The 12718-nt window shown below is 44.7% G+C and overlaps 2 protein-coding genes across 2 annotated transcripts; one reads left to right on the top strand and one right to left on the bottom strand.

The window, feature by feature from the left end:
* The first annotated feature begins 1544 nt into the window (after nt 1–1544).
* LOC103091771 (glucagon-2) lies at nt 1545–8991 on the top strand. The gene is made up of 4 exons (XM_032961221.2): nt 1545–1754; nt 3823–3944; nt 4227–4349; nt 8640–8991. Exons 2-4 carry the CDS (start codon nt 3841–3843, stop codon nt 8773–8775), a joined length of 363 nt encoding a protein of 120 aa, XP_032817112.1. The 5' UTR covers nt 1545–1754; nt 3823–3840; the 3' UTR covers nt 8776–8991.
* Nucleotides 8992–9171: 180 nt separating this feature from the next.
* Nucleotides 9172–12491, bottom strand: MALSU1 (mitochondrial assembly of ribosomal large subunit 1). Its single transcript, XM_032961163.2, has 4 exons — nt 11961–12491; nt 10601–10869; nt 9660–9741; nt 9172–9500 (listed from the first exon to the last, which is right to left on the bottom strand). The coding sequence occupies exons 1-4, from the start codon at nt 12427–12429 to the stop codon at nt 9298–9300; spliced, it is 1023 nt and encodes a 340-aa protein (XP_032817054.2). The 5' UTR covers nt 12430–12491; the 3' UTR covers nt 9172–9297.
* Nucleotides 12492–12718: the final 227 nt, after the last annotated feature.

The raw sequence follows: 12718 nt of genomic DNA, 5'->3' as shown, positions 1-12718 counted from the left end.
CTGAATGGCATCTATCACTCTTTTCAAGTAGGTGATGAAAGTTGTTTGGTGATAGTATCATACCCATTGTTGTAGGGAACTAGTCTCCTATTTCCTGTCCAAACTTTACCGCTGACTTTGACCTTTCACCTATATCCTGCAGAATGTGTCAGTCTTTTCCCTACTCCGTATGATCTTAATTTTGTCCACGTTATGTGCTTTGTTGTATTGAATGCTTTCTGGAAATCTATTAAACATGTGTAAACCAGCCTATTCTTTCTCTTTGCTTTCTCTGCTATAAGCCTTCACATTAAGATGCTATGTAATGTATTCCTATCTATATATAAAAGGGAAATTTGTGAATGTGTCTATACTCTTTGGTTATTTGGGTAAAGTCACGTAGGTATAAAATAGAATACAAAAACAAGTAATATGTACAAAAACTTTTTTTTTAAACACCCTTTAATGAAATGTGCCATACGTCACCATACGTCACATCTGTGATGTCACCCGCAAGCGGCAGCGTCACGCAGTGTGCCTGCTGACGTCACGCAGTGTGCCTGCTGACGTCACCTCCCCCAACCCTCCGCGTAGGCCTTGTATTAATCCAAGACAAGAATCCAAGTCTCAGGCGAAGCCGGGTAGTAAAGCTAGTCTTTCCTAAACCCTGCCTGGTCATCCGCCATATAATCCTCAGTCTGTGCTTGCGTGGACCCAAATAGTTAGAATGAGATTCGTAATAAAAAAAAATCCCATAAAATGTATTGATACCTGTTGCACTCGGTTCTTTTCAGAAGAAAAAAAAGCTTAATTCAGAGTTGTCCTGGAAAAAAAGCTCGATAACCAACACATATTACTCCGATAACCCACACCATTTTCATTGAAACACTTTCGAATCTACTTTTTTATTGTTTCTCTCCACAGATAGTTGCGAAACAAACTCAATAATTTAAGTGTCTTCACAAATGTACAGGAATTAACCTGTTCTTATTAAAATCCTACTTTCTGGTCAATGACATTTTGTAATTTGTCAAGTTTTTACACAGCGCCCCTCAAGTATACATACTCTAGTAACATAAGCAATCCTGATTTAAAGCTTTCGTGACTGCAGTAATAAAATATATATAAAATATATTTTATATATATAAAATATATATATAATATATATATTTATATATATAATATATATTATTATTTTGTTGTTTCCCTTCAACGTGACTTTACCAAAAGAACTAAGAATATAAGCAATCCTTTATGTTTAATTAATTCTGTTTAATTTAAGACGAGGTGGTAGTCCAAATTATATATTTTGAGTCAGTGTTATATGTTGACACAATATAAACAGCAATCTACGTATTTTGCAGTCATTACCCATTATAAATACTTTTTTTACGTTTTGTAAATGTAACCTACATTTTATACTTCCTATAAAACTTTATCTGTGTTTGTGACCATATGTCGACTGAAAATAAATGATACAAACCTGGATCAGTTGAAGCAGAAACTTTTTATTTGCATTACTAGAGAAATGTATTGATCCCCCCCCCCCCCCCCCCAAAACAAATCTGCTAGAAGTGGTTAATGCATACAACGTGTCGTGTTTAATTTATTGTAAATAATCAGAAAGCAAATCAGTTTAGTACGAATGAGAGGGTCGGGACACTGCCTCGGAGACGGATATAAACAGGATCTGTCCTGTGCTTGCTACGAGCTCCTTGACTCAGCCTTTCAGTCACCACAGAAGACGACTCCACTGAGATCTGCACCTCTGAAGTGTAAGTGCCGTGCACAGGAAACGACACACAAGCTTCTTCGTTAGAATGCGTCAAACCAGATAGGCATGCACTGTCTTCCATAGTAAGCCTACAGGAATATGGTAATACGGTGTATGAATTGTACAGCATTTACTATGAAAGGTTATATTGAGTAAATGTGGGGGGGGGGGGGGGGAGTGGTGGCCCAGTGGTTAGCAGAGTGCACTCACAACTGTACCTGACAAGATGAATAACTGAACAATTTTGGGTTTACCTTTCACCAACTTACAATGACCAGCATGGTGAAGTACAGTGAAATAAACCCCATGGCCGATATGGAGTGGGGGAGGTCTTCATCCAGCAATGGATTGACAAAAGGCTGTAATGTTTTACATGAAGTAATACCGTTCATGCCGTCCACTATAAGGGCATGTAGCAAACTACACCTGGCAGTGAATCACTGGTATGCAAAACCATTGATACCACTGCATGGTATGCAAATCATTCAATATTTGCATCCGTTTCAGAATGTTTTGCTATCGCATAATCTTAAGATAACTTAAACTAATGTTATATAATTTAATCCGGTGTTGTACAATTATATAGATGTCACTTGTTTCTCTTCTACTTGACTTTACCGAAAGAACCAAGAATATGAATCCCTGCAGTCACAGAAGCTTTAAATCAAAATTTGTTAATTACTGTAAAATATAACATTTGATTTGGATTTTGCTCAAGAATCTATCATTAATCTTGATTTGATGCATACCTACAGTAAATATAAATTGAATGTTTCCCAATATTCAATGGCTATATTCTAATCTAAATGTTGTACAGACACTCACTGCATTGCCAGCATACGTATATAAACAAACAAAATGAAAAATGTATCCAGCCTCGTAAGTAACTACTCAATTAACTCTTACAATTGATTCTAAAAATTAAACGTTCAGCAACTGTGATTTAGGAACTTGTCAAAAGCCCACCAGCTTTTTGCATTACTCAAAATTATATTGCTTGTCATTGCCAATAATTTGTTCGACACAACAAAAGGGTCTATGAATGAGCCTTTAATGAAAAATCAGAAATCTATTAATACAAGCCGATTAGAATACACGTGTAGTGTTTTGTAACATCACTCAGACTGACACGTTGTAACAGGTCACCTGCTTACACTTTAGTCACCTATTCTTGCACCAGTTGTAGGCGCACCTATAACTATCTGTACGGTCACGTATACTCAACTTCTCCCCGTTCCTATCTATTCTGTACCTCACTTAGCCTGCTCTCAGCGACTCCGCACACAGCGTCCTCGCACACAGCGACTCCGCACACAGCGTCGTCGCACACAGCGTCTTCGCACACAGCGTTCTCGCACACAGCGTCTTCGCACACAGGGTCCTCGCACACAGCGTCTTCGCACACAGGGTCCTCGCACACAGCGTCTTCGCACACAGGGTCCTCGCACACAGCGTCTTCGCACACAGCGTCCTCGTACACAGCGTCTTCGCACACAGCGTCCTCGCACACAGCGTCTTCGCACACAGCGTCTCTGCACACAGCGTCTCTGCACACAGCGTATCAGCACACAGCGTCTTCTCCAACTCCACCGCTGCCCTCGCCTACTCTCCCTCAGAACCACTCACTCATCTGTCCCGGGCGAGGGGGGTCAACCATCACCCGCCCGACGACTCGTGAGGGTTGAGGTCTGTTGACGGCTTGAGCGGCAGCGGCGAGATCTCTTCGCTCTTGTCCCCTGCAACGACTCTCTCACTCCGCTCACACACACTTCCTTATATCCTCCGGCCAATTATCCGAGAGCTCTCGTGTGTCTCTTTAAGGCCAGCCAGGCTGGCGCCTGCCAGCCCATTAATTAACCCTTATCTCCCGTCTCCCTGGCAACACCTCCGGTGTCAGCGTGCACAACCGGTCGACCCGGTTTGCGCCCGCTTCGCCCCTTAATTAGGTGGCGGACCTGTCCCATGTTGCACACGCCCACCTGCTTGCCCTCAGTTGCCCTCGGTCAACTGTGCGCACCGCATATTGCACTCCTCTACACACACGTTGCTTCTTTTGCGTCCTCTGCTAGAACTCTCCTCCAAGAAGAATGTCGAACGCTTCAGGCACCCTGCTGTCGTACATGTTCATGATGCTGCTCGGCCTCACCTTGGCGTCACTGGTGCCACACGAGACAGACGACGGTGACCTCAGGTGCGATGGTAAATCGTGTGCCGTGTGGGAACACACTCGGAGCATCGGATGGGTGTGAGAATGCGATGCTCGCCTGCTGTGTAATGGACAGCCATGGTTTTGATATTCTGCAATGTTTGGTCAGTGATCAAATGCATGTGATTTTACTCACATTATCTTAATGTATATTAATATAAGTGGTGGTGTGTTTAGGTGATCAGACAGGGTAACAAAATACTAATCTTATTTCTATTGGGAAGACATTAATAGTGGGGGGTTTTGTTTTGTTTTTGCACAATGCAGCGCAGAGATTTCACTCGCCAACCGCCACTCACAGGGCTCCTTCACGAGCGACTACAGCAAACACCTGGATGTGAAGCAGGCCAAGGACTTTGTGACCTGGCTCTTGAACACAAAGCGCGGCGGGTAAGTGTGTGGTGACTTTACTCTTTGGTTCCATTGGGTAAAGTCACGTAGGTGAAAATAAAATAACAAAAAATCACGACGTTTCGGCCACAACACAAGCGGCCTTCATCAGGTGAAGGGACGAGACTGTCTGGAGGACAGCGCTGGAGTGAGAAAAGCCACGCTCAGATCACGACCTTTAAGCTTGTGACCTTTAAGCTTGTGATCTGAGCGTGGCTTTTCTCACTCCAGCGCTGTCCTCCAGACAGCCTCGTCCCTTCACCTGATGAAGGCCGCTTGTGTTGTGGCCGAAACGTCGTGATTTTTTGTTATTTTATTTTCACCTACGTGACTTTACCCAATAGAACCAAAGAGTATGGATCCTAGCAGTCTTCTCTTGGGTGGGGACGGTCACACATTGTGGACAATGAACACATGGCATTAAGGGCAGTCAAAACACTTAGAATGGGAAATGAATAACACGGGGCTTTTTATGTGCCAGGCGTGATTCGCGAAATGTATTGTTGCGTATCTCAGATCTCTGTTGAAATAGAAATGTAATCTCTAGCATCTTTGCTAGGACGGAAGCGGTAATATTTACGAAAAAATCGAGCAGAGTATAATTGTATCTTGTGTACATTTAATGGCAGTGAATCTTGCACGAAAGAATGTCATCAAACACTTCACTGCATTTGACTGTAGCACTGTATCAATGGTAGTAATTATTGCACAAAATGATGTCATAAAACACCTCACTTCATGTCACTGTAGCACTCTATATAACTGACCTTCAATTTGTTAAAATTCACTGTTCTGATACTTTATTATCTTCTGCTTTCGGTCGTTGTGTTTGAAATAAATTGGAAATCGATACAATATCGGTAAAATCACCGAGAAATGTCGCCGTAAAGAAGGAGCAATATGCGTTATAAAATGTCTATTGCGCCTAAACAAACGCAATAACTTTAGGTGCAGTGCTCTGAGACTTACTTATGGTGTGTTGTAGCTCGCCGGAGTAGCAAACAATTTGAATAGTAGGCAATGGAGACAAAACGGCAGAGAAATGTTCATTTTAGCATAATTTGCAAACGTAAAGTTGACCTTGCATTTGTTTGACGTGGCGAATAAATAAATGAAAGCAGAAAGTGCAGTGGGATGTGGCGTGGAATTGTCTGGTTAGCTCTAGATAAAGAGGGGACAATGGACGTTAAAAAATGTCATTTGTGTCTAAACAAATTTTTATTTCGCGCTCCACGTTTCTGCCTTGCGGAGTGCTGTCGTCGCTAACGATTGTTAATTGGCCGAATGTAATGGCGGGGAATATTGGTAGGAACGTTGGGTTGCTCGGTCAATGGCCAGGGTCAACGGCGGCACCACCTCGTGGTGTATTCCGCAAATATGCCCGAATGTGAGGGCGGGCACAAGCCGGCGTGAGTAGGTTAAACGTTGAGTTTTATAAGGGCACCACGGGGTGACCAGCCCCTCCCCACCCAGCCCCTCCCCACCCTCCCCACCCAGCCCCTCCCTCCCCACCCTCCCCTCCCCACCCAGCCCCACCCCTCCCATTTTTGGATACACGACGGACGGACGGACACAATAATCCCCTGTGGGCTGCTGGTGTAACCAGGAGGTTCCTACCAGTAAAAGTAATAAAATACCGTCGTGCATGTAACTGTAGCACTGTATTAATGTGAGTTAATGTAGCACAAAAGGAAGCCATGAAACACCTCGCCAGTATTAGACTGCAGCACTGCAAGTGATTGGCAGTGATTGTTGCACGCAACAATGTGATAAAACACAGGTGACGCAGTGCCGCTATGCCACTATTAAAGGGACACTCAAGGACTTTAGGTGCAGTGCTCTGAGACGTAGTCGTTTTCCGCTTTAGCCCGCCGGGGTTGCAAACAATTGTAATTCGGAGTCAATGGCCGCAAAGCAGCTGAAAAATGTTGATTTTTAGCATAACATTATTCATTTCAGCATCATTTGGAAGCGTAAAGTTGACCGCCCTCTTGTTAGACGTGGCGAGGGAGGAAATGAATCCAGGAGATGCGGTGCGATGTGACGGTGCATTAATGTGATGGTTAGCTCTCTATAAAGATGGGTGAATTTGCGTTACGAAAGCAGAAATAGTGGCTCCAACTTCCTCAGCTTTAGTGGAAATGAAATGCAGCGACACGTGAATATTTATGAGTGGAGGGGCCGCATGTGGAGTGACGTGACACACAAGACGTGTTTGGCACGTTACATAAGGTGACACGTAGATTACTTTATATAATAGTGGCAAAGTGCAAGCAATTGTGCCGCAAAAATTTTGTTTCCGCTCCACCTTTCTGCTTGTGGAGTGACGTAAGGACGCACGGTGGGGGGGGGGGGTACCCAATATGGAGTGACGTCAACCGTTCATGATTATTAATGAGGGGTGAGGTGTCCATTTTCAGGGCGGCACCTGCTCATGAATATTAATGAGGGGGGCTGGTCGAGGTAGAGTGACGTCACGAGCATTAATGACGTTCCTGGGTGATTATAGGATGTTTCAATTTTCAGTTTCATTTCAGTTTTCATTTATTTGGTATAGCCCTGTGAGCCATTCGGCTCTTGAATCGGGTGCAACCGCAACAAACAAAAAACTAAAACATGAACAAGAAAACATCTTAAAGTGACTATGTGTGACTTTGCAAACAGAAAATCCAGGAAAAAACAGCAAAATATTCCTGAAAAAGCACCGTACACCAACGCTGTGTGCAAAAATCCCAGTGGGATGCAAGTCAAACAACAACAACCACAAGACAACTTACATTAAGACCATAAGTCTAACTCCATACTACAACAAACAAACATGACCAAACCAAAAAACGTTTTCGAAATCACCAAAATAAAGCCATAAAAGCAATGTAAGTGCTCATAGGATGTACAGTATTGATAATGATGTCTAACTTGTGTTCAGTGTCAAAAAATGTATACAAATCTGATCACATCTACTAGATTACAATGTGCACCACCAACTCTTGCTTTCAAATAGAGGGGAAAAAGTACATCTTATAATCCAGAGAAAACATTTATCATTCACTCCCTTGTGTACCAACCAATTATATTATTGGTTCTTTGGGTAAAGTCACGTAGATAGAAAACTAAAAAATAATAGTTACATTTAAATAATACAAATACATCATTAGACCTCCTTTGCCAGTACCAAAATGTAATAATAGGCTTTTTCCCCTTTTTTCTGGCAACAAAACTGAAACCTTTTTACAAGGATTCATGTCTGCATTAACCACAATACCTGCAGTCAAAATGCAAACAAAAAACATACTATGATAATATATGATAATATATGCATTGTCCTTGAAACTGATTGGTCCACACCAAGGGACGGCTTTCTTTTGAGCCTCGACCCAATTGGTGCTCGACCAATTGGTGCTCGCCCAATTGGTGCTCGACCAATTGGTGCTCGACCAATTGGTGCTCGACCAATTGGTGCTCGACCAATTGGGTCGAGGCTCAAAAGAAAGCCGTCCCTTGGTGTGGACCAATCAGTTTCAAGGACAATGCATATATTATCATAGTATGTTTTTTGTTTGCATTTTGACTGCAGGTATTGTGGTTAATGCAGACATGAATCCTTGTAAAAAGGTTTCAGTTTTGTTGCCAGAAAAAAAGGGGAAAAACCCTATTAATGCAAATTTAAAACAATAATAAAAGCAAAAAACCCACGACGTTTCGATTGCAACACAAGCGGTCTTCATTAGGCAGAGAGAAAAGAGGGGGCAAGCCTCCAAATGCAACTGCTTATAAGGGTTCCAAGCAAAGCAAGCTGCGCAAGCAACACGCTAATGTTACAATTTGGGCTCACAATCCAACAATTATTTTAACATTGCGGTTTATTTTAGCATTGAAATGCGCACCTCCGATGAGCACATTTGCCTACGTATGGTGCGACATAAGTTAAACACACATACACCTCTCAGGGCTGTAGAGGTCACATGATGAATTGCGTTCATGAAAAATAAAAACGGCATGCAATGTAATGCACTTATTGCGGGGGCAAGAATCAGCGTCACTCCTAAATCTTCACTCCCTCAATAATAAATATATACGCACACATCTCACACGTGTGCTGGACTACCCTCCCCATCCAGGTCGTCTGTCATGATGACCTGATGCAGTTGTAAACATCAGCACGGGGGAGACGTCGGTAGTTGGACACAATGCATGGCATGCCACGTTGGCCTTCATAAGTGCTCACGAGCAGCATTTACCCAGAAGCCTGTTAAATATATAGGATCATCTGTGTTGGTGTTTGTGCCATAGGGTGGATGCGCAGGCCGGCGCGAATTTGGAGAAGCGACACTCGGACGGCAGCTTCACCAATGACATGAACGTGATGCTCGACAGAATGTCAGCCAAGAACTTCCTGGAGTGGCTCAAACAGCAGGGGCGCGGTTAGCTCCTAGGTAATCGAATAATAAGCCACCCAACCCTGTGTAGGTTCCAAGATAAAAAAAAGTTTCATTATGCTGTTGAAACGGTATTCATTGCTTGTTTCCCTATGTTTGGAATTTCATCAAGAATAACTTTGTTTTGAATACTTTTATTCCATTTTCAATGTTTTAAAATTACAGGTAATGCAAGCCAAGGGATTTCTTGAATAAGGCACATTTGTTTTGGTGATAAAAAAATATGCAGTTTGATACAATCTACGTGTATTGCAAAAAACTATTTTACGTTTGAATAAAACACTGGTGACAGCATTTGTGCATGGTGTTGTACATTTATGAAACTGTGCAGTGTGATTGAGATGTCGATGTTATGCATTCAAAAATACAAGCATACAAAGTGCAAGAAACTAAAAACGGGAAACGTTTATTTCGCAAATAATATATAACAGAACTTACAACGGTGCCACAAGGCTGGCATGAACAAATGTTACATATTCTTGGCAAAATTCACAAATTCAACTTTTGTTCATTCACCCCAAGGGAGCATGTGGGGTGGTCTTCTTTGCGAGCACCTCTTGCTTAAAGAACTCGGTAGGGTCTCCGACAAACTCCAGCGGGAAGGTTTCGCATGGGATGCTCGACAACTGATCATCGTCCTCGCGTAAAGTCCAAAGCTTCTCCAACTCCAAGCGCTCACGCACATCCTCCAACATGAAGTGAACGACAATGTTACCTGTTTTAAACACACACAGATCACTATGAGCCATAGCTGAATTGAAGTGCACACGCACATTTTTGTACACACCAATATTAGAAAGGCATTTGATAACATTGATAAGATTTATGGAATAAAACTCATGTAGTTGGTGACTGCAATATATTTACAACTTACCAAAGTCTATACACATCCAGTCGTCAGTGTTGTGGCCTTCTATGCGTACATGTTCATACTCTGTCATTTTCAGATATTTGTACTGTTGGAAGGACAAAAACATTCCAAATACATTAAACATGCTAAATGTATATTTGGCTCTTTATTTACCCAAGCTATTAGGAATTGTAAAACATGCTGTAATGGTATTAACCGGCAAATGCAATTTTACCATTTACAACAGGGTTTAGCAGATACAAGTTTTTGAAATCCACCGCAGTTCGCTCTTCCACATTTGCCAATTATCTCCGATTAAACTAAATATAAATCACACTACATGCCTTATAAATTATAAACGTGTATGCCACGTGAATTTATTTTAAGTTTAACCAATTATTTTTGAAAGTGGAATACGCACACAAGATCTCTCTCACTTTCGATCAATTCTGTCTGCATCACATCGAATGAGTTTAAGAATCATCAGACATGAGCAGCATGCCGATGAACTCAGTAAATGTGGATAGACAGTAGTGGGTCTCCATGATTGGAGTTTTGGAAAGCCCTGCTTTTCCAAGCTATTGCAAACATCTTCAGTAAAGGCCTTAAACACAGTATTGGAAATTAACACTTGCAAATGCTGTCAAACCTTGGCAACCCCCACTGTTAAACTAAAGTCATTAAACATCAGCCTCACAAAAAGCTGCTCCACCCCTCGGTGGCAGTGTGGTCGTCATAGCATTGGTTCAAGGGATGAAATGGGACCCCCTTTTCCAATTCCATCTCTCTGTAACACAGGGCTCAGGCCATTTCTGCCCATTGGCCTCGATTCAGTTTCACTGCCTGCACGCTCGATTGCTACGCCACTCCCACTGCTCCTACTGGGCATCTGTGAAAAGAGCTTCATAGCTCATCGAATTTCTCCAGTCTAAACATTCTGATTCTGCTCGCTCACGCTACCGCACCAAGCTGTGCGTGTATTCGGCCATGGCGCGCAGGTGCCGCGTTGAGCTCCCAGTGACAACCACAAAGTAGTCCACGTAGTTGAGCTCTGGCGGAACATTAATGACACAGAGGTCACGTCCATTCTCTTGATGCAGAGCAGCGACCAGAACGTCCAGAGGCATCCCCACGATGTCCCCCGCCACATGCGCTCTGGGATCCAGCATGGCTTTCATCTCAGACAAGTGCTGCTGTTGTTGCTGCTCATCCATGTCCTCGCCAGACTCTGTCGCTGCAAATTAATGCACACACACGCAACTATAAAACAAGCCAAGTGTTTGAGAATCATGACAACCATTGCGTCAAAACTGTACATTGCTGGATGGGTCGTGGGGGTTATTTTAACCATAGGGTCACCATGCTGATTAGTGCGGGTTGGTTAAATTGGGGAGAGTACACGTGGGAGCATAGAATAAAAAAACATAATTTTTGTCTTTAACTACTCTCTGCCGACCACCGCATATCACAACCTTGCACCAGTCTACAACAACCTCTTCGTGCAAGGTTATAAATCGTTCTTAGGCTTTTGCCATTCTTCTGCTGTCATTAAATTTGTTTACCCGAGAGAGGCTTAGTCTCAAGACGTTTTTCAGGAGGGTCCTGCCACGTTTTCTCCGCAGTCGGGGGCGATTATATTTATAATCGAATTGAGTAAGTTGTGCAGTACCGATTTTTGTTGAAATGTTCAACAGCTTTATTTGCACGTCTCCCCATCCCAGGTGTCTCGTCAATGGGCACTTGAAGCGCAGTCTTGCTCGTTCAGCAGGATGAAGAATGGTTTGCGCTCCGCTACAATGAACGCTCATTCAAGGACCGCTCCAGCAGTCACATCATCGACCAATCCCAGGTCCCACGCACAACACGCTTTCTGAGAATCGCTTAGCCCAGTAATGTGGGCCCCCTAATGCAAAAAATGACAGCAGACGACGCTTTACTGTATAGAGCGAATCATAACTACCACCGGAAGGTGAAGAGTGATGGTGCATTGATTCTTGGCCTCCGATGTGACCTTGGCCAACGGAGTTCGATTCCCAACCCATTAGCGAATGTCAGCAGCGATTGTTTATCCGCAACGGTCCTGGACGCAACTCTCCTTCACCAACTCGCAATGACCGAGGCGAAGTATGGTCAAACAACTCCACGACCAGCTAGGCGCCGGGGCGACCCTCATCCACAGCAGTGGCTTGACAAATGGCTAATTTGTTCGGTTTTAAATGCAATTCTCATTATCATCAGCCACGTTCAAGCGACTGCCTGATGAATGCCGCCCCACGCAGTCGCCCATTCATTACTTCAGACCGGTCACCGCTTGGCCAGTCTCACCGGTCGGATCCCACCTCTTCTTCCTCCTCCTCCTGCCGCCGCTCGTCGCCTCATCCTCCTCGTCGTCACCACGGGCTCCGCTTGCAAAGGCACGCGAGGGGACGCTCGGGGTGCTCGTAGAAACCCCCCGAGGGGGTACAACCGAGGAAGGACTGCGCAAAAACGGACGTGGGCCGACCCTGGAGACGAACGCAGTGATCGCAGAACCCCCAGAGGAGGGGACTGTGGAGCGAGGCGTCGGACAAATTGTCGAGATCTTCGGGGGGGTCAAAGTTGTCAGCGAGGCCAGGCGGGGAAGAGCGGGGGTCGGACGGACGCGAGAGGGAGGACGAGAGGGAGGACGAGAGGCTCCCGTAGAGACCTCAGCGGTGCTCGCGGAAAGCGTGGAGGCGAGGCGGGGAAAAGCGGTGGCCAAGGAGACCCCGCGCCGAGAGGCCGCCGCCGCCGCTACCACCACCGCCGCCGCCATGGAGCCGCTCGTGGTGGGGGAGGTCGCACGCGGGTCACACGTGGGTCACCAAATCCACCCCGCCCCCCGCCGCCGTGCTACGCGCACCGCGATTGGCTTCCTGGCGCTCAACTCAACGAGGACGGCCGCTCGCGATTGGCCGGCAGCTCGGCGTGAGCGGAAGTGGCGAATTCGGCGCCCCGCCCCCCCCGCTCCGACGTTTGGGGGGCTTCGATTCCGATACGTCGCACGCCGATTCGCGAATGTCGCCTCGATCGCGCAATGGACTTTGTGGTTCACACGAAGTTCA

Source organism: Petromyzon marinus, chromosome 2 (genome assembly GCF_048934315.1).
Source record: "Petromyzon marinus isolate PM22_M1 ecotype Great Lakes invasive population chromosome 2, UKy_Petmar_22M1.pri1.0, whole genome shotgun sequence".
NCBI classification, from domain to species: Eukaryota; Metazoa; Chordata; class Hyperoartia; order Petromyzontiformes; family Petromyzontidae; genus Petromyzon; species Petromyzon marinus.
The sequence above is the reverse complement of the archived record's forward strand: the minus strand, read 5'-3'. Positions and strand labels throughout refer to the sequence as shown.

Bases quoted from the DNA above. Each gene is read 5' to 3' on its own strand.
- MALSU1 (XM_032961163.2), bottom strand. From the start codon at position 12,429: ATGGCGGCGGCGGTGGTGGTAGCGGCGGCGGCGGCCTCTCGGCGCGGG. The intron at 9,742-10,600 runs GTGCGGTAGCGT...TCCTTCCAACAG, and splicing joins CCGAATACACGCACAGCTTG to TACAAATATCTGAAAATGAC. The intron at 9,501-9,659 runs GTAAGTTGTAAA...TGTTTAAAACAG, and splicing joins CTGGATGTGTATAGACTTTG to GTAACATTGTCGTTCACTTC.
- LOC103091771 (XM_032961221.2), top strand. From the start codon at position 3,841: ATGTCGAACGCTTCAGGCACCCTGCTGTCGTACATGTTCATGATGCTG. The intron at 3,945-4,226 runs GTGCGATGGTAA...TGCACAATGCAG, and splicing joins ACAGACGACGGTGACCTCAG to CGCAGAGATTTCACTCGCCA. The intron at 4,350-8,639 runs GTAAGTGTGTGG...TTTGTGCCATAG, and splicing joins TTGAACACAAAGCGCGGCGG to GGTGGATGCGCAGGCCGGCG.